The sequence below is a fragment of the Muscardinus avellanarius genome, assembly GCF_963383645.1.
Source record: "Muscardinus avellanarius genome assembly, chromosome: 10".
Taxonomy (NCBI): domain Eukaryota; kingdom Metazoa; phylum Chordata; class Mammalia; order Rodentia; family Gliridae; genus Muscardinus; species Muscardinus avellanarius.
The window spans coordinates 54,720,173-54,740,853 of record NC_137796.1 but is presented as its reverse complement, the minus strand read 5'-3'; the positions used below and the strand labels follow the sequence as shown (position 1 = coordinate 54,740,853).

The following is a 20,681-nucleotide window of genomic DNA, read 5'->3' as shown; positions in this document are numbered from 1 at the left end:
CACAGTTTGGCCATCCCCACCGTATCCTGCTTTCTGGCCTTCAGTGTCTGTTGGCTCCTTACGCTTGAAAAATCTGTTTCTCGGCCTCCTTGATCCTCATTTTTTTCGTCGCTAAAATTGGGCAAATAACGGTGTCCACCTCTCAAGATGACATCTGTCAAGTATGCAGTGTAAAGCCTTGGTGCCTACCCCCCTAGGATGCAGCTAGTATTTAATTGTTATTATTATTGCTTGGGACCTTCTCTTCCAGACCCCACATGTACATGCCCTGTTCCAGATGCGTTTGCCTGTAGGGGCCGTTGGAGGACTGGGGCGACTGCTGCAGGCACCTCCTCCGGGTGGCATGGCGGCTGCAGGAGCCAGCCCTTCCAGCCTGCTTGCTTTCCACCCCCTAACTCCCACCCCCTAAACACACGCACATGGTTTGGGGTGGGCTAGGATGCTGGGTCGTGGGCCAGGGTATTTTCCCTTCCGAAGGGGGCGGACCAGCCCTGTGGTTTCCTCTCTGGGTGACTTCCGGCAGGGAGAGCTGGCCCCCAGAGAGGGCGGGGAGATGACACAGTTGTTCCCCCAGCCCTGGTGGGGCGGGCAGCATGGTTCACTCCAGCATGGGGGCTCCAGGTAAGTGCTGGTACCTGCACTTTTGGGTTTGCTCTGCTGGCCCTCCCTTCCCTCCTTCCATAGCTTTCTCCTTGGTTCTGCTCTGTACTCCAGCAACCCCTCTCCTCCCACATGGACTCCTCACTCCCTGGCTTCTCTTTCCCTTTCCCTTCTACAACAGGTACCTGGCACTTCCACCCTCTTCTCCCTAGTCCACTGCCTTCTCTGAGAGGTCCTGGAGGGAGGGATGAAGCCAGGTGTTGGTAGTGAGCCCTTGTGTGGAACACCAGTGGGATGGCGACAAGGCTGATCTTTGGGTGGGGGCTGCTAAGAGGCTGGAAGGCCAAGTTGTAGGACTTGGTAGAGTCCTCCTTTTGAGTGAGTGAGTGAGTGTGTGTGTGTGTGTGTGTGTGTGTGTGTGTGTGCGCAGTAGTTCTGAGCCCTCGGAGTGTGGCTGTTGTGTGTGTGGGTATAGGAGCTGGTGTAGGGGTGTCAGGTGTGGCGTGGCAGAGGCGGCCTGGATGAGATGATCTCTGGCGCACTGGTCCCCTGTGCTGTCACCTCCTCAGGAGGCCTCCTCTGACCTCATCTCTCTCCCTCCCCTCTCTTGCCTTTTCTTTTCACGACACTTATTGACTCCTGAAATTTCATTGTATGTTTGTGTGCTTATTAAAAGCCTCCTCCACCAAATGTCGTTTGACTGGGTGAACACCATGCACCAGGCAATGTGCATGAGGATTTATACTTGCTGGCTAATTGAGTAGAAAGTGAACAGTGAGAGTTTTCATGGCAGTGCTGATGGGGGTGTCAAACGAGGTGCTGTGTAATGTGCTTAGCACAGTGCCTGGAACATGGCAGGTGCTCAGTGCTCCAGGCTTCTTTCATTTGTGGCTGTATAGGCACGACTGTGGGCATGTCACGTTTCTGTGTGTCTGTGCGTATGAATCTTGGCATGGTGCATGCCCTGCTATGTCATTGTGTGTGAGCATCCCTCCAATCTTTTATCAGCATATATTTGTTGAACAGTTCTGTGCTGGGTGTTGTGGAACTATAACTGAAAAAGGCAGCTTCGGGTCTGCCCTTCTGGAGCCCCAAGTTCAGCGGTGGAGACAGGCCTGTCACCAGTGATCCTACAGAGTGATTAGGGCGGGGATGGGAGGCACAAGAGACCATGGGAGCCCAGAAGTATCCAGCTCAGCCGGCTTGGCGTCAGGAGGGCTTCCTGGAAGAGGAGTGTCTGTGCTGGGGTATGAAATCTGAGTGGGTGTGAGCAGAGCCTAGGATGTGAGGAGGGTGAGGAGAAAGGGCACGCACAGGGTGGCATGTGTCTATCTATGGAGCTACTGTGTGGTCAGCTGTGTATATGGAGGTGTACCTGTTCTGTGTGGACACGACAGCCAGGGTGTCTGCTCTGTCACTGACCTGCCCCTGTCTGGGATCAAATGGGGACCTCATAGGTCTGAGCAATAGGTTAGACCCTTTACTTGAGATTTCTTGCAAAACAGCCCTACCTGGGAAGACTGACCTAGGTTTTCTCTGCTTGAACCTGAATCAATACATTGTGTGTACATGAATTAATATACTGCGTAGCCTTTGACAGATGGCTGGTCCTGTCTGATCTTTGGTTCCACATCTGTGAACTAGCTCAGGGGTCTGTCCTGGTCATCTTCCAGAAGGAGGTGACTCTGGGTGTGTGTGTGTGTGTGTGTGTGTGTGTGTGTGTGTGTATCTGTGTATGACTGAGTGTGTGTGTATCTCTGTCTGTGCAAGACTCTGTGCACGCACATCTGTGTGTCTGTGCATGACTCTGGGTATCAGAGTGTGTAAGTGCATATGTGTGTATATACACATCTGGGTGTGTGTTTTGCATACCAACTCATGGCATCACATCTGGGCAGGTTTTTTATTTATTTGGTTCCGAGAATTGAATCCACGGTGTTCTATCTCTGAGCTACACCCCAATACCCCAATCCTTTTTTTTTTAAATTGTACTGGGGATTGAACCCAAGGATCATTCTACCGCTAAGCTTCCAACCCTTGTAATTTTTTGTTTTGAAACATTCAAAACAGGATCTTGCTAGGTTTCTGAGAGTTTAGATATGTTTCTGAGGCTGTCCTTGAATCTGCAATCCTCTTGTCTCAGCTTCCCAAGTACTGGAATTACAGGTGTGCACCACCAAGCTCAGTTTAATTTTTAATTTTGAAACATTGTCTCACTAAGTTTCTGAAGGCCTCACTAAGTTTCTGAGGCTGGGCTCAAACCTGCGATGCTTCTCAGTCTCACAAGTATTGGGATTACAGGCGTGACCACCACTCTGGGCTTGGACATTCCATCTGGAATCTGTGCACATCTGTGTTTGTGTGTGTTGGCTGGGCCTCGCATGACCAGGGCTGTAGTGTGTGCTGTGGCAGCTCTTTCCTGCTATTGGCACAGCTGAGGCCCACCTCTCTTGTTGTGTCTGCTACCTGTGTCTTTATCCTTCCCTTCTGACAGCTCTGAAGAGCTCACTCCCTTGAGGCCACTTGGGACAGCTGTGGGTTGGGGGAAGGTGTGAGGTGCTGCTCCTGGGGAGGCAGCAGGGGGGGGGGGGTGCTGGGCCAGCTGGGCCCACAGAAGTTCCCGGCAGCACCAACCCTGCCCACTGGGGCTCCTAGGGCATAGCGTTGATCACAACCCACTGTGGAGAAGACCCAGGGGACAGGCCAAGTGGGGCCAGGAAGGGTGAGGGGCAGCCCTCAGGCCCTCTATATTTAGCCCCATTTTCGGTAAGTGCTAATAAGAAGCAGGCCTAAGTCTGCTAAAACTAGCTGGGGGAAATGCAGAGGAGAAGTGAAAGTCCGAGAAGGGAGGGAGGCAGGGAGGGACTAGTAGGGCAGAGGACCCAGAGTCTCAGGCCTGGATCAGTGGATGAGCTCAGGGTTAGGTCTGTCAACTCCAGGCAGCTAGTAGGCTATGCCTCCCTGTCCCCTGCCAGTTCTTCTAAACAGCTACATACTGCCTGGAATGGTGGGGAGGGAGTAATCATAAATTACCAACCAACTTTTCCTTTATTTTATTTAATTTTTGTGGGTTTGGGGATGGAACCCAGAGGCATTTTACCTCCGAGCTATACCCCCTGCCCTATTTTTTTAATTCTATTTATTTATTTATTTATTTATTGCGGGTCTGGGGATGGAATCCAGGGGCATTTGACCTCCGAGCTACACCCCCTGACCTATTTTTTATTCTTTATTTTGAAACAGGGTCTCATTGAGTGGCAGAGGGCCTCACTAAGTAGCTGAGGCTGTCCGCGAACCACGATCCTTCCATCTCAGCCTCCCAAATGCTGGGATTGCAAGCATGTGCCACCATGCCCAGCTCAACTTTTCCTTTAGAATGAGGCTTCGAGATGGGCTTCAGAGGTGCCAGGGCACTAGAGGGAGCACTCTAGGTCTTGGGGGAGGGGAAGTCAGAATGCCCACATTGTACCTTGTGCCATCGAAACAACGTCTGGGTGGGAAAAGCACCATCATTCTCCTGGAGTCCAGGTGCCTGGGCAGAGGCTGAAGCAGAGCCTTTGGTGGCCCCTCTGAGTCCTGATCCCTGGTAGCTGATGCCCTCCTTGGCAAGGCATCATTTGGCTTTTAGGTGCATGGTAAAATGGAGTCTCTATTCATTTTTGGTGGGAATATCTTGACCCTTTTCTCTGACTGAGCTGTGATGGGGAGGAGGTAAGTCCAAGAGAGATCTGGCCCCAGGGCAGCATTTGGCTGATACGCTGTGCCCCAGCCCTGTGCTGGGCGGGAGTCCTGGGGCCAGTGGGAGTGGCTCAGAAAATTTAGGGAAAAGCCAGGCGTGGTGGTGCATACCTGTATTCCCAGTACTTGGAGGCTGAGACAGGAGGATTGCGGGTTCATTGCCAGCCTCAGCAATTTAAGTGAGGCCATCCACAACTTGGTGAAACCCTGTTTCAAATTAAAAAATAAAACAGGGCTGGGGGTATAGCTCAGAGGTAGAATGCCCCTGTGTTCCATCCCCAGTATCATAAAAATAAAATGAAATAGGGCTGGGAGTATAGCCCGGAGGTAGAATGTCTCTGAGTTCAACCCCCAGTACCACCAAAAAAAGGAAAGAAAATTTAGGGAGAAAAAAGGAAACTAAATGGTAGACATTTTTGTCTCCAGCTGGCATCCCTGCGAAGGAAATCTTATCTATCTCAAAGACTGAACACAGGGATGCTTTGGGGATGGGGGTAAGGGTTGAGGTGTTGAGTGATGACAGAGATAGGGGCTTGCTTTGGACAGCATCAGGGATCTTCTCAAGAATTCATTCACTCTAAAGACAGTCCAAGTCCTGCACAGCAATGACTTCAGCCTGGGGCCCACAATTGGGGGGTGGGGACGGGGTCACAACCCAGGTGCAGGAGTCAGGGATCCCAGATGAAAGTGACACTGGCTGCCCCAGGGGGGCATAGAGGACTTCACAGAGGAGGGTACTCATGAGCGGGGCCTTAAAGAGGAACAGGAGTTGCCTGTGGAGCGGTAAAGGGTCCCAGGAGGAAGGAGGGAGGAGTGGGGAGGTTGGGGCTGGGCCCACTCTCAGCCACTGTCCTGCTCTTGAGGAGTTCCTAGGCTAATGAGGACAATATGAAGACCCAGCAGGCTACAGCCAGTGACCAGGACGCGGTGGGTGAGAGGAACCAGGGCAGAGGGAGCTAAGGAGAGCCCTGACTGGAAGCTGGGGACATGAGGGTGATGGCTCCTAGAGGGCAGGGCCTGTGTTGCCTCCTGAGGGAGGGGGCAGGGCACCCCCAGCCTCAGGAAGCATTTGTGAAACAGCAGAGAGATAGTAGAAGGGGGCAGGAACAAAGAAGAGACAGCGAGAGTTGCAGGGAGGGAGGGATGTCCAGGTTTTAACTTGTCCTGGGCTAGTGAGGCCAACTGGGGACCCAGGGATGAATAAGACAGCATTGTCCCTAAACGTGGTGGTGAAGAACCTAAACTCAGGTGTCTTGGGGTCTTGAGGCTGGGATAGATGGAGGGCAGGTGCTGTGGGAGCTGAATTCATTTGCTAGGGCTGCCATAATGAAGTGCCACAGACCAGATGCCTGAGACAACAGAAGTGTGTTTTCCTGCAGGTCTGGAAGCTGGAAGTCAGAGGTCAAGGTGTCGGCAAGGCTGGTTTCATCCTAGGCCTCTCTCCTGGGCTTGCAGATGATGGTCTTTTCACTGTATTTTCACATGGTCTTCCCTCTGTGTCCCAATTTTCTCTTCTCATAAGGACACCAGTCAGACAGGATTAGGGACCACTCTAATGGCCTCATTTTACCTTACTCACGTGTGTGTGTGTGTGTGTGTGTGTGTGTGTGTGTGTGTGTGTATACGTGCGTGCACATTGAACCCAGGGGAAGCCTACTCCAGTCTATACCTTCAGCCCTATTTATATATTTATTTATTTTTTAAATTAAAAAAAAATTTGCGGGTCTGGGGATGAAACCCAGGGGCATTCAACTCCCGAGCTACACCCTCTTCTCTATTTTTTATTCTTTATTTTGAAACAGGGTCTCACTAAGTTGCGGAGGACCTCACTAAGTAGCTGAGGCTGTCCATGAACCACAATCCTCCAGTCTCAGCCTCCCGAATTCTGGGATTACAACAGTGCACCGCCACGCCTGGCTTATTTTTAAAAATATTAAACAAGATCTTGATAAGTTGCTGAGGCTGGCCTCGAAGCTGTGATCCTCCTGTCTCAGTCTCCCAAGAATTGGAATTACAGGCATATGCCTTTAAGCCCAGTACCTTATTTACTTCTTTTAAGACCCTTTGTTTATCTGTTCACCCTTTGATGGGTCCTTGGGGTCCTTCTAGTTGGGATCATTATGAAAAGTCTACGGAAGCATGTGTGCCTGTAGCCTTCAGTGGCAGGATGCAGGTTTCTCTAGGGTGGATGCCCAGGAGTGGATGTGCTGGGTCATGGGGGAGAGGGGGAGTCTCTAGCTTTTCCCCTCCCCTCCTCTCCCCTTCTCTCTCTCTCTTTCTTTTTTTCTTTTTTCTTTCTTTCTTTCTCTTTTTTTATTGAAAATTGAACCCTTCCTTTTCTTCCTTCCTTCCTTCCTTTCTTTCTTTCTTTCTTTCTTTCTTTCTTTCTTTCTTTCTTTCTTTCTTTCTTCTTCTTTTTTTTTTTTTACTGAGAATTGAACCCAGGAGCATTCTGCCTGTGAGCTACATCACCAGCCCTGTTTATATACACATATTTTAAATTTTGAAACAGGGTCTTACTACGTTGTGGTGGATCTTGCTAAACTTCCGAGGCTGGCTATGAACCTGTCTCAGAATCCCAAGTAGCCTTCTTTAAATATCTTGGGAACAACCTGGGTATGGTGGCACATACCTGTAATTCCAGTAATTGAGAGACTGAGACAGAAGGGTGGCAGGTTTGAGGCCAGCCTCAGCAACTTAATGAGTATTTCAGCAATGTAGCAAGACCCTGTGTCAAAATAAAAAAACAAAAAGAGCTGAGGGTGTAGCTCAGAGGTAAAATGCTCCTGGGTTCAACCTCCAGTACCCAAGGGGAGGATCCTTGATACTGAGTATTAAAGTTGGACAGCTCCTATGACAGAAGTGGGTGATGGTATAGGTGGGGATTTTGGAGTGAGTTGTGGGGAGTCATAAGTAAGGCCTGAAGCCATGTGTGGTGGTGCATGTCTGTAATCCCAGTACTTGGGAGGCTGAGACAGGAAGATCACAGTTTTGTGGCCAGCCTCAGGAACTTAGACTCTCAGCAACTGGTGAGACCCTTTTTTCAAAACAAAAAAGGAAAAGGGCTGAGGTGTAGCTTGGAAGTGGAGCATCCCTGGGTCCAATCCCTAGTAACACACACACACACACACACACACACACACACACACACACAGGCCTGAGGCCAGCTGGAAATTGAGATCCGCTGAAGGGCTTGGATCATTGGGGCACAAGATGGGACTCAGGGTGAGTGAGAGATGGAGGACAGGTCGCGCTGAGGCCCAGATGTGTGCTGGGGTCCAGGACCAGAAAAGGAGGGTGTCAGTGTGGATGAGCTTGGGTTGGAGACAGCTGGAGATGAGTGGGCAGAAGTCAAGATTGAGGCCCAGGGGACTGGAGTGATTCAGATGAGAAGTAGGAGCCCTGGACTCTCAAAACCCTGAGTCCCATCAGGGTGGCTCTGCCACCTTGCCAGGCTCCCTTTTAGGGCTTCAGTTTCCTCTGTGAAACGGGGTAGCATCAGTGCTGAGTCCGGTTCAGCCCTGTGCTTGGTGCTTGGGAGCACTCATCTTCCCATGGTCCGTGTCAGTGCTGTGAAAATGGGCATCTGTCCTGTTGGTCTGCTCCATGGTACCCAGCTTGCTGTTGCTGCCTTCCTCTGGCCATCCCCTCCTGCTTCCTGGGTCTCAGGAACTCTAGAGACCTGTTGTATTTGTGGAGTGGATTTGAAGATGCAGCTGGAGTTCAAGGCTGAGGTCCTGGTGAGGTTAGGATCCAATAGGAGAACATAGCCAGGAGCAGCAGCTGGTAGAGTTGGCTGGGGAGTAGCAGGACCAGGTCTCTGGGCCTTTGCACCTCACACAAGAAGGAAGGCTGGAGCAGTAAGGCATAGTGGGCCAGGGGGCGGCTGGATGCTCAGCTCTGGCAGCTCCCTCATTGGGGATGCAGCAGCCCCATCATACCTCCAGGCCCCACTTGGAGTGGAAAACATGTCTCACCTGAAACCTGGGGGGCTGAACAGGAGCCTTGGCAGTGCTCCTGGAAGGAGAGAAGAGGCCACACTTGCTCCCATGGAGCACCACCAGCCTCTTCCACCAGCTCACACCTTTTCATGGCCACCTTCTGCCTCTGGTCCTGCCCAGTGTTTCATGATGGGCCATATCCCTGTTCCAGTGTTTGGAGAGGTGAAAGATTAGCACCAGATTCCCTTGAGACCTGAGAGCCCCTTTCTTGTCCTTCCAGAGGAGGGCAGAGGAACTGAGGGCACATCTCTTGGAAAGAGACACTTCAAAGGTGGCTATGTGTGTATGTAGGGGTGGGGAGTGGGGTAGAAAAGGCTTGGGGATGGTAGAGGAGGAGCCTGGGATCCCCTTTGGCTTCCTGTCCCTCACCTCACTTTCATCCCTTCTCTCTCCCCAGAAATAAGAATGTCTAAGCCCCTGGAGGCCGAGAAGCAAGGTCTGGACTCCCCGTCAGAGCACACAGGTGGGTGTGGAGGGGCAGGTTTACCATGGGCAGTGAAGTGTGGCAGACAGGAAGACCACAGAGGGCACAGGTGTGGTGACCATCCATCCTTTTCCCCTCTGCAGACACCGAAAGAAATGGACCAGACACTAACCATCAGGTAAGGAGGGAGCGAGGAAGCAGGAGGGTGGAAGGACCTCAGTGCAGCCACGAGGGGCAGGGGCCTTGTCCAAAGCCCCTTCACTGCACTCTTCCCATCCCAACTTTATCTTTACAGAATCCCCAGAGTAAGACCTCCTCATTTTCTGCATCCCCAACTGGCCCCAGCACCAAGGTAAGCACCCATTGGAACATCCAGAGAAAAGGGTTGTGTCTGGGAGGGGCTCTCTGGCATACCCACCCCAAACCTAGGGCCTGAGAGAGCACCACCAACAAGGTTCCTCCACCCCTTCTCACTCTGGGTTCCCGCCCCAGGCCTGTGACTCACCCGGGCTCCTTCCCCTTCCCTAGGGGGCGGGGGTGGCCAGGGAAATCCCCCCCAGAGCCCCAGGGCAGTGAACAACAGGAAGCCAAGGCCCCACCCCCATCCCGACTTCCCTGACCAAAAGGGCCTGCGCCCCTCCTGTCTCCCAACTCTATTCTACACTGGTGGGGTTCTGAGGGCTGGAAGACCAGCGAGGTCAGCTGTGGGGATGCAGGAGGAGAGAATGATGGGAGACCAGAAGCAGCCATCTGGTGCAGATTCCAAATCCAGATGGGACCGGCCCCCATGCTAGGCACTGCTTGGCTTCCAGCAGGTTTCTTGGGCCCAGGTCTTCACCGTCTGGTCTGGTGGGGAGACAGTAGGCAGGACCAGAGACCTGAAGATAGCACTAGGGGTGGGGCAGAGGGGCCATAAACAAGACTGCTAACCCTGACCAGAGTTAGCCAAGGGATGGGGCGGGAGGCTGAGCTCTGCTGGCCACTCAGCTGCAGTCTTTCTCTGTGGCCATGGGAAAGTCACTTCCCCTTTCTGGGCTTCCTAGCTGCTTCTTCTCCAACATTGGCGGGGGTAGGGCCAGTCGGATTGGATGGCCTCTGAAGTCCCCTCCATGACTAGTCTGTCCCAATGCGGCCGTGGGAGGACAAAGTGCTTTGTGAGCAGGTGTCGTCTGTACTGAGCACTTTGGACCAAGCTCAGGTGAGAAGGGCTGTGGCGCTTGACCTCCTAGCCTCAGGCCTGGCTCTCACCTTAGCGCTGAGAGCCAGTGTCCTCGCTCCCACCCCATCGCAGCTGAATCAGATCTTCTGGGCTCTTACCGCCCCAGCAGCAGCCTTCCTTCTCTTTGGGAAGCCAGAGAGACCGAGGGAATGAGGGCTTTTCCTCCCGCCCCAGGCCTGAGCTGCATGTATACTCACTCTGTCTCCCTGGCCTGGCCTTTGCCTCTGAGCCTCTCTCCACCTCTTCCAGGCCAGTCTTTTCCCAGCTGCTGTGATTCATATGCTACTGTCATGGTTTCAGACACATTCACATACCCCTGTGTACAATTATTTACATAATAATTTTGCTAATTGGCTCAATTTTTAAAAAACACTTTATTATGGAAAATGTGAAACAGATTTACAAAAATAGACAGATGGGTATAATGAAAATAAACCCCCAGGAACCCATCAATCAGCTTCAACATATCAACTCATGAACTGCCTTGCTTTTTCAAGAGCAAGAACAAATGGTTTTTAAATGGAAATTTCATGAATGGAAAACCAGAGTCACTTACTTGCCATGGAAATAAATGCAATGATTTAAAATTTACCCACCACCTCTTGTGTGCTGAAGGGTCTAAGCCTGAGAGGTCTGTTCTCTATTGGCTAACAGCAGAGCTTAGCCAGTCTCGGAGAGATGTTTAAGACATCCTTGTGCCATGGAGTTTTCCTTAAGATAATCAGAAAGAATGAAAAAAAGAAAGCACCAAAAGAGGAATAGTGTTCTCACCAAGGTGTTTAATGTTATTCGTTTATTAATTTTTTTGTGGTACTAGGGATGGAACCCAGGGGCATTCTACCTCTGAGCTACACTCCCAGCCCTATTTTTTATTCTTTATTTTGAAACAGGGTCTCACTGAGTTGCAGAGGGCCTCACTAAATAGCTGAGGCTGTCCTTGAACCCAGATCCTCCTGTCTCATCCTCCCAAATGCTGGGATTACAAGCGTGCACCACCATGCCCGGCTGTGTCAATGTTATTCTTAAGAAACTTCACATTAAAATATGAGACACATCAAAATATGCATGGATCCTTAGTTTGTGACTGAATTTTCACAAACCAAGGACACCTGTGGCACCAGTGTGGATAAAAAAATAGAACACGCTAGACATGGCGCTGCATGCTAGTAATTTCATTACTTGGGAGGCTGAGACAGGAGGATCACAGGTTCACAGCCAGCCTCAGCAATTTAGTGAAGCTCTCTGAAACTTAGTGAGACCCTGTTTACAAATAAAAAAATAAAATAGGGCTAAGGTATATCTCAGAGGTAGAATGTCCCTGGGTTCAGTTCTCAGTACTGCAAAAACAAAACAGACAACAACAACAAAGTAGAACAGGACCAGCATTCCAGAGCCCAAAGCTCTGCCAGGGAGGGCCATCCCCTGACTTCTAATGCTCGGAGTCATTAGTCCTCATAGCCCTAAAACTTCCTGACACTTCTGTCCTATAATGTTGAGCTGATGTCTGTCACTTGGCCTTTCCTGAGCTTCTGTCTCTCTGTTGGCATTCCTAAGGGCCACCCCACTCTCATGAACCTGCTGTGTCAGCTTTCCATCTCTGGAACTCCTTTTGCAAAATGGTGCTGGGATATTGGGCTGAAGAATGATCTCTAATGACCGCTCTGGGCCTGAGGGTGTATGGTCCATCAAGCCATAACTTCTCCTACCCCGATGTGATCTCTAGCCAGCAGCCTTCCCGCCAACAGCCACTGTGGTCTGTTTTTTATTGAGGAGAGGAAGAAAGCTGGGCTGGTCTGTTCCATGTGCATGGTGCAAGATACATCTAATCATAATTAGAGAGATGGCAAGGGGCTGGACCTGGAAGCCCCTGGGCCACATCGGGCTTCCCCGTAGCACAGGAACACAGCTCTTTGCTTATAGCATTTCTTTCTTTCTTTCATTGGTTTTTTTTTTTTTTTTTTTTTTTTTTTGTGGTACTTGGGATTGAGCCCAGAGGAATTCTATCTCCGATGCTCCCAGCCCTATTTTATTTTTTATTTTGAAACAAGGCCTCACTAGTTGCTTGAGAGTCTCAGTAATGAGCTGAGGCTGGCCTTGAACCTGAGATCCTCCTGTCTCAGCCTCCTAAGTACTGGGATTACAGGCATGCACTACCACACTTGGTTTGCTTATGGCATTTCTGTTTTATGTAATGAATGTCCAGTGGGAGAAGAGTGGGAGCTAGGTCGGCCTCCCTTTCTAGCCCATCCTTGTCCACTTCTGCCCAAGTCCCCCATTTGTGCTGTCTGCTTGTCTCCATAATCATTTGAGTTTGTAGCCCAGGTTCCAAGGTGGCAATGTTTAAAAATGCCCTAATACCCTTCCTTCTAACAAAGTCTTTACTCCATTGAACAAATAAGAGGTGCACTATGGCTGATGCAGATAAGGGGACCCAGAATTCCCTTATTTGTCCTTCTAGACCCACAGTGGCACCATTCCCCATCTTATACATGGGGAAGCTAATTCTCAGGAGAACAGTGCTCTCTGAAGGTGACCTCTCCAGTAGGGAGTTTGAGTGCAGGTGGCGTTAGCCCTATTTGACTAATAAAGAAACTGAGGCCAGAGGTTGGTTCTGAGGCTTTTGAACCACCATCTCACCTCTGTACTTCAGTCAGCTCCTCCTGTGCCAGCCTGAGGCTGTCATTGCCACAAACATGCCCTCTCTTTGATTCACAGGTGGGCATTCTCTCTGGCCTCCACTTAACATTCTGGGGTCCCGGACCCTGCCTCTCTCCCCCCCAGATCAAGGCTGAAGACCCCAGTGGTGACTCAGCCCCAGCAGCGCCCCCGCCCCCCCAGCCGGCTCAGCCTCATCTGCCCCAGGCCCAACTCATGTTGACGGGCAGCCAGCTAGCTGGGGTAAGTACTTGGGGAAGAATGGGAAAGGGGCACAGACCAGCCACCTCCCATATGCAGCAGATGAGAAGTCCCAGTGAGGCCATAGCCACCCTCTCCTGCCTGCCTCTTGCCTTCTCTGTCCTCCAGGAAGACTTGGCCCTAACTTGCTTGGCTCAGGCTCTAACCCCTCTCTGCCTTCTCTGCTCCCCTGGCCCCTCTGGCCTGCTGCCCGTTCACCCACAGCTCACGGCACTGATGCCAGCTCAGCAGCAGCTCCTCCTGCAGCAAGCCCAGGCCCAGCTGCTGGCCGCCGCTGTGCAGCAGTCCAGTGCCGCCGCCGCCGCCAATGCCGCCGCTGCCGCCGCCGCCTCTTCTTCCTCCTCCTCCTCCTCTGCCTCCTCCACCTCACAGCCCCCAGCCTCCTCTGGGGGAGGTGACCTGCCACCACCACAGCCTGCCAGCCAACCCCCTGGAACCCCACAGCTCACCTTGTCCCAACCCATCCAGCTCACAGCACAGGTAAGGGCGGCCACCAGGGACGGCGCCCCCTTCAGCAAAGGGCGCGCAGGAGTGAGTGTGTATGAGGGGGCTGACCAGTCTACAGGGACCTCTGATCACCAGCCACGTGCCAGGAAGTCCTCAGCACCCCAAGAAGCCTCAGGAGCTGTTGCCATCCCATCTTAGAGATGGGCAAAGTGAGGCTCACAGGAGGGCACATCCCATGTGGCTGTTTTCCACGTGAAAAATGTGAAGGAGGATGGGACTCAGAGTCTCCTAGGAGGTGGATATCATAGTTCTCAACACAGGTGAGGGAACCAGGAGTTGTTTCCACGAGTGGTACCTGTGTAGGCACAAAATAAAAGGCTGAGAATCGGAATTAGTGTTCCACATCATGTTGCCTGGTTCTGACAAGAAGCTCTTTCAGAAAAGAAGTCTATGACCTATGAGTTAGGAAGCAATGTGTCCTCTCACCCCATCTTGCGAGTTTGTGGCTGTACACTGACTATGCAGTTTGGCTGTGCCAGCATCCCAGGGCTGTCATAACAAAGCACCACCAGTGGGGGTATAAAACAATAGATATGTATTGTCTCCCACACGGGAAAATCCCTCCTTGTCCATTTATTTATTTATTTATTTATTTATTTATTTATTTACTAATTTATGTATTTTTGCTATACTGGGTATGGAACCCAGGGGCATTCTTCCTCCAAGCTACATCCCTGTTTTTATTTTTTAGTCTTTATATTTTTTGAAACAAGGTTGCAAAGGGCCTAAGTAGCTGAGGCTGTCTGTGAGCTACTATCCTCCAGTCTCTGCCTCCCGAATGCTGGGATTACAAGCATGTGCCACCATATTTTATTTATTTATTTATTTATTTACTTATTTACTTATTTAGTGGTACTGGGGGTGGAAACCAGAGGCTTTCTACCTCCGGGCTATACTCCCAGACCTATTTTATATTTTATTTGGAAACAGGGTCTCACTAAGTTGCTGAGAGCCTCACTAAGTCGCTGAGGCTGGCTTCAAACCTGCGTGATCCTCCTGTCTCAGCCTCCCAAGTGCAGGGATTACAAGTGTGTGCCACCACGCCCGGTTCTTATTTAATTTAATTAATTAATTAAATTTTTTTTGCGGATCTGGGGATGGAACCCAGAGGCATTTGACCTCTGAGCTACACCCTTTGCCCAATTTTTTTTCTTTATTTTGAAACAGGGTCTCACTGAGTTACTGAGAGCCTCACTAAGTAGCTGAGGCTGTCCGTGAACCACAATCTTCCTGTCTCAGCCTCCTGAATGCTGGAATTACAAGCATGAGCCACCACGCCCGGCATCTTATTTTATTTTTTGAAATAGGATCTTGCTAGGTTGCTTAGAGTCTCCCTAAGTTGCTGAGGCTGGCCTTGAACCTGCGATCCTCTTGTCTCAGCCTCCCAAGCCTTGAGATCACAGATGTGCCCACACGCTTGGCTCTCCTTGTTCTTTTAGCCTCTGGTGGTGCTGGCCATCCTTGGTGTCCCAAGGGTAGAGCACTGCAGCCTCTGCCTCTGTTGTCATATGGCCTTCTCTCTGTGAGTGTCTGTATATCTAAACATCTCTTTCCTGTAAAGACAACAGTCTTGTATAAGAATTTACATTTACAGATGCCAGGGATTAGGACTTTCTTTGACTCATTCTTTTTTATTTTTATTTTTATTTTAGTGATACTAAGGGTTGAACCCAGGAACATTCTACCTCTGAGCTATACCCCCAGCCCTTCTTATTTTTTATTTTGAAACAAGGTCTCACTAAGTTGCCGAGGGCCTTGCTGAGTTGCTGTGGTTGGCCTTGAACCTGCAATCCTCCTGTCTCAGCCTCCCAAGTGCTGAGATTATGGAGGTGCGCCACCATGCCTGTCATTGACCTATCTTTTTAAGAGACACACTTCAACTCAACAGTGGCTAATCAGTTTTCCGTAAGGATAGTCTATGGGAGCAAGGTAGGAGCCAAGTGGGATCCCCTTTCAGCCTGCCACATTCTCTCTAGCCCACCCCGCCTACATCTGCCCGCCTCACCTGCTGTGCTGTTTGGTTTCCACAAGCATTTGCGGCTGCAGTGCATTCTAAACTGGTAAAGATCCTGAGAAATTCTGCACCAAAGACACCTGCCCGGCCTCCCTCAGCCTAGTGCTTTGCCACTTTCCTCTCACTTCCTCCACCATCTTCCCTGGAACCTCTGGTGGCCAGCGCTGACTACTCCTGCAAGCTGCTTCCTGGATTCACCCCTCCAGGCAGGCTCATTTGTTACTGATACTCCCATTTGGGACTTTACTGGACAATGAGCTGATGTCTGCCCTTTAAAACAGCTTGCCCTTGTCCTGGCTCTACAGAGCATACATAGCAGCCAGGCTGCACTGTGCCACGATGGCTGCCCACCACAGCCACAGGGCCTATGATCTAGTCTGCTGGAGGCTGCCTTTGTACCAATCACTATGCTAATGATGACCTCTGAACCCACAAATCCTCATCTCACCAAGGCTCCCGGTGGCCAAGTAGCATTCTTCAGGTCCCGCCATGAATAGCGTGTCTGAGCTGGCCTGGGCACCCAGGGCTCTAAGCCTATGGCCTGTGCTGCAGCCTTTAGCTGTCTTTTGTGGGACACGGTTCCCAGCCCCTTCAATCTGGGCTACCAGAGACTCCAGCAGCAGCAGGCATTCTATTTGCTTCATGCACACGTGGCCCTTTACTGAGCAATGACAAGTGCCTGGGGCTTCTTGCCGGCCTGGGCAGCCCCTGTTCCTCTTCCCCTCTCTACCTGGAGTCTCTTTACCTGGACAGTTCCTCTTCATTCTTTAGCTCCAACTCAAGAGTCCAGGCCTCCAGAAAGTCTGTGTGGACTTCACATGTCTGAATAGCCTAAGGAAATATCCACGGAAGGGACAGAGATTGGAGGAGGGAGAAGGGGCAGGTAGCCTAGTTCAGGCCCAGCCAGGCCATCACCCCTGAGCAGCCAATGCTTCTTACATTCACGCATTCCTAGGGCCACCCAGGCTCCCCTGACTGCCCACAGCAGCCACCTCTGCTACCTGCTGTCTGGCTGGCCCTCCAGGACTCCTCTCGCTCCTCCCTCCCCAGCTTCCCTCAGCAAGTGCAGAGCTGGGCCAAGTTTGCTGGCTGGGAATTCTTTCTCACAGGCTGAGTTGTCTTGTGGAGTCCTTTCCCCAACAGTGGCCTCTTATGTACCTACTGTGTGCCAGAGATTACTCAGGGACCAGGGGAAGCTCCTCCTGCCCTAGCTGCCCAAGAGCCCATCTCCAGGCCTGCACCTCCTCTCTTTACCTCCCTTGCCCCTCAGCTTCACTCTTGCAGTCATTTCACAAACATTTTCTGGCCTCCTGTGTTTCAGGCCCTGGCAGGAAGCTAAAGACTTAGGAGTGAGTCACAGTTGTCCTTGCTCCCTGGGGGCTCTCTGTCTTGTAGTGAACCAGGTATACCAATGAACCACTAAAAAATGTTTCATTTGAAGATACTATGAATGTCAGAAAAAAGAGTGGATCATGCTCATAGGACTGGAGATGCAGAGTGCTTACCCAGCATGTGTGAGGCCCTGGGTTCAATCCCCAGCGCTGGAGGAAAACCGAAAACACTTATAAACAGTTTCTTTGAAATTACATAAAGTATCAAGGGAAAGTCCCCCTTCCCTAATGTTGGTTAGACAGTTTGGCAGAATCCGTCTCCCCAGTTTCCTAGCTTGTATGGACGAAGGGACAATTATAATAGCAGTTTTATAATTGTTCAATACTTGGCATGGTACCTTCTACTGAGGGGGCTACATGGATGTTTACTGAATCAGTGAGGGATGTTTTGTCAGTTTTTGCTTTATCATCTCTTTATTTATTGTGTGTGTGTGGTATTCTGGTATTGGGGATTGAACCCAGAGGCACTCTACTCTGAAATACACCCCAACCCTATTTTATTTTCATTTTGAAACAGGGTCTTACTAGGTTGATTAGAGTCTCACTACTTGCTGAGACTGGCCTCAAACCTGTGATTCTCCTGTCTCAACCTCCCAAATACTGGGATTACAGGCATGTGTCACGCTGCTCAGCACAGTTTTTACTTCTGAAAATTTTTAGTTTTAGCCGGACGTGGTGGTGCATGCTTGTAATCCCTGCGCTTGGGAGGCTGAGACAGGAGGATTGCACAGGTTCAAAGCCAGCCTCAGCTACTTGGTGAAGCTCTCAGCAACTTAGTGAGACCCTGTTTCCAAATAAAATAGAAAATAGGTCTGGGAGTATAGCCCGGAGGTAGAAAGCCTCTGGGTTCCATCCCTAATACTACCAAAAGAATTTTTTTTAGTTTTATATTTTGGTACGAGGGATTAAGCCCAGGGGCATTCTACCTGCAAGTTATACTCTCAGCACTTTTATTTATTTATTTATTTATTTATTTATTTATTTAATTTGTGTGGGGGGGCACTGGGGTTCCTGGAAACCCTTCTACCTCCGGGCTACACTCCTAGACCTATTTTATATTTTTATTTGGAAACAGGGTCTCTTAAGCCATAGAGGTTAGCTTCGAACCTGCACGATCCTCCTGTCTACGCCTCCCAAGCACGGGGATTGCAAGTATGAGCCACCACGCCCAGCATTTATTTTTAATTTTGAAATAGGATCTTACAAAGTGGCTGAGGGTTTCACCACATTGCTGAGGCTGGCCTTACACCTGTCTCAACCTCCCAAGTATTGTCACAGGGTTATTATTATATTTATTATTTATTTATTGCCTTTTGGTACTGGGGATTGAACCCAGGGAACATTCTACTTCTGAGTTACACTTCCAGCTCTTTTTATTTTGAAACATAAAATTAATATGTTTATTTATTTCTCACTAAATTGCTAAGAAAGCCTCACTAAGTTGGCTGAGGCTGGCTTCGAACCTGCAGTTCTCCAGTTTCAGACTTGTAAATACTGGTATTACAGTATTACACCATGCCTAGCTGTCAGATTTTGTTTTTGTTTTTGTGGTACTAGAGATTAAACCCAGGAGCATTCTGCCTTCTAAGCTACAACCCCAACTCTTTTTATTATTTATTTATTTATTTATTTATTTATTTATTTATTTATTTTTGTGGTACTGGGGTTTCTGGGAACCCTTCTACCTCTGGGCTATACTCCCAGACCTATTTTTTATATTTTTATTTGGAAACAGGGTCTCTTAAGCCAGCGCAGCTGGCTTCGAACCTGCGTGATCCTCCTGTCTCCACCTCCCAAGTGCAGGGATTACAAGAGTGCCCCACCATGCCCGGCACTCTTTTTATTTCTAAACAGCATTTCACTGGATTGCTGAGAGTCTCACTTAAGCTGCTGAGGCTGGTCTGAACCTGTCATCCTCCTTTCTCAGCCTCCCAGGTACTAAGATTGCAAGTACGTGTCACCACGCCTAGCAGTCACAGTTTTGAATCAAGGAAAGAAAAGATATCACTCTAAGGGAGCCTTTCAGAATGTCTGAGGGTAGAACTTGGCATAGATTGAAAATTTACACTAACTGTTAAAACAGTTTTGAAGCTGGGCACGGTGGCAACATGCCTATAATCCCAGTACTTGGGAGGCTGAGACAAGGAGGATCACAGATTCGAGATCAGTCTCAGCAACTTAGTGAGATCTTATTTCCAAATAAAAAATAAAAAGTGGGGAGGGAAAGCCGAGCATGGTGGGGTGGCACATGCTTGTAATCCCAGAATCTGGGAGGCTGAGACAGGAGGATCATGGTTCTCTGCTACTTAGAGAGGCCCTTTGCAACTCAGTGAGACTCTGTCTCTATTAAAGAATAAAAAATAGGGCTGGGGGTATAGTTCGGATATAGAATGCCCCTGGGTTCTATCCCCAGTACCCCCTCCCAAAAGAACTAAGGGTGAGTTTGGAGGTAGAATACCTCTGAGTTCAATCCCCAGTACCACAATAAACAAATAAAAGAGCAGTCAGGCATGGTGGTGCACACTTGTAATCCCAGCATTTGGGAGGCTGAGACTGTAGGATCGCAGTTCATGGACAGCCTCAGCTACTTAGTGAGGTCCTCCGCAACTTAGTGAGACCCTGTTTCAAAATAAAGAATAAAAAACAGGGCAGGAGGTGTAGTTCCAAGGTCAAATGCCCCTGGGTTCCATCCCCAGACCCGCAAAACAACAACAACAAAAATAAATGAATGAATAAATAAATAAATAAATAAATAAATAAAATAAAAAGAGCTGGGGGGCCAGACATGGTGGCACATGCTTGTAATCCCAGTGCTTGGGAGGCTGAGACAGGAGGATCACACAGGTTCAAAGCCAGCCTCAGCTACTGAGTGAGGCTCTCAGCAACTTAGTGAGACCCTGTTTCCAAATAAAGTATAAAATAGGCCTGAAAGTGTATCCCGGAGGTAGAAAAGCCCCTGGGTTCCACCACCAGTACCAAAAAAAAAAAAAAAAAGGAGCTGGGGGTTTAGCTCAGAGATAGAATGCCCCTGGGTTTAATCCCCAGCAACAACAACTCCTTCTCCCCTATCATTTTGTATTTGGAGAGTGGGGGGAAAGATCTCTATTTTCCTACTAGGACCACAGAAAATAAAGCTTATGCAAATCTTTTAGGCTGTTAGGGCCTAGAGAATAAGGGCTTCCTGGATTCACCCCCTGGGTGTGGTGGGAATGCGAGACAAGGAACACACCCGGTGTCTGAGGGAACCAGGCAGGCTTTCTGGAGGAGGCTGCATCTGAGCTAAGGGGAGGAGGAGCTTACCAGGTGGGCCAGCTGGAGGAAGGCGTCCAGGCAGTGGGAGCAGCAGCTGTGTGGAAGCGAGACAGAGCAGGCTCAGGGAGCTGGGGTGGGAGACAGTGAAGGACGAGCGGGGCAGGGACACTGGTCAGGCCAAGCTCAACGCCAGGTGCCTGAAGACGAAAGAATATTTGGCTGAGATCAGGGAAAAGGCCTGCCCTGGAGCACCAGGCCCAGCTCACTCCCAGGCTAGGAAGGTGGTGGCAGCATTTCCAGATTTGCAGCCTCTGCAGCCCAGGCGGGTCAGACACGCCCCCTGGCCAGGTCTACTGGGGGCTCCAGCCCTCAGAAGGCATAGTCAGCTCCAACTGGCCCTGATGGGTGATCACCTGGAGGGCAAGAAAGAAGAGATGGCCCCTACTCCTTGAAGAGCAACAGTCAATGCAAGACCTGGAGCTGTGTGGTCAGCGGAGTCCAGGGCTGGGCCAGTCCCTCCTCTGATTCCTGGGTTGGGGCCTGCAGTTGGGTGCCTGTCCTAGAATGGTAGCAGAAAGCAGCATGTGCTATAACACACAACACATAAGCAGGTTCTTTC

General features: G+C 50.2%; 1 protein-coding gene across 13 annotated transcripts in view; it reads left to right on the top strand.

The window, feature by feature from the left end:
* Nucleotides 1-593: 593 nt before the first annotated feature.
* Nucleotides 594-20,681, top strand: part of POU2F2 (POU class 2 homeobox 2) — a gene marked incomplete at both ends in the record, with an annotated part of 42,945 nt that continues 22,857 nt past the window's right edge. For 4 of the 13 annotated variants that reach the window (XM_080703103.1, XM_080703102.1, XM_080703096.1 and 1 more), the window contains 5 exons: nucleotides 594-621; nucleotides 8,737-8,802; nucleotides 8,907-8,941; nucleotides 9,059-9,115; nucleotides 12,764-12,880. In XM_080703103.1, the coding sequence (XP_080559229.1) occupies nucleotides 594-621; nucleotides 8,737-8,802; nucleotides 8,907-8,941; nucleotides 9,059-9,115; nucleotides 12,764-12,880 (303 nt within the window). Of the gene's footprint in view, nucleotides 622-8,736; nucleotides 8,803-8,906; nucleotides 8,942-9,058; nucleotides 9,116-12,697; nucleotides 12,881-13,102; nucleotides 13,379-20,681 lie in introns of those variants that run through there. The other 9 variants (XM_080703101.1, XM_080703100.1, XM_080703094.1 and 6 more) reach the window with 5 other exon arrangements.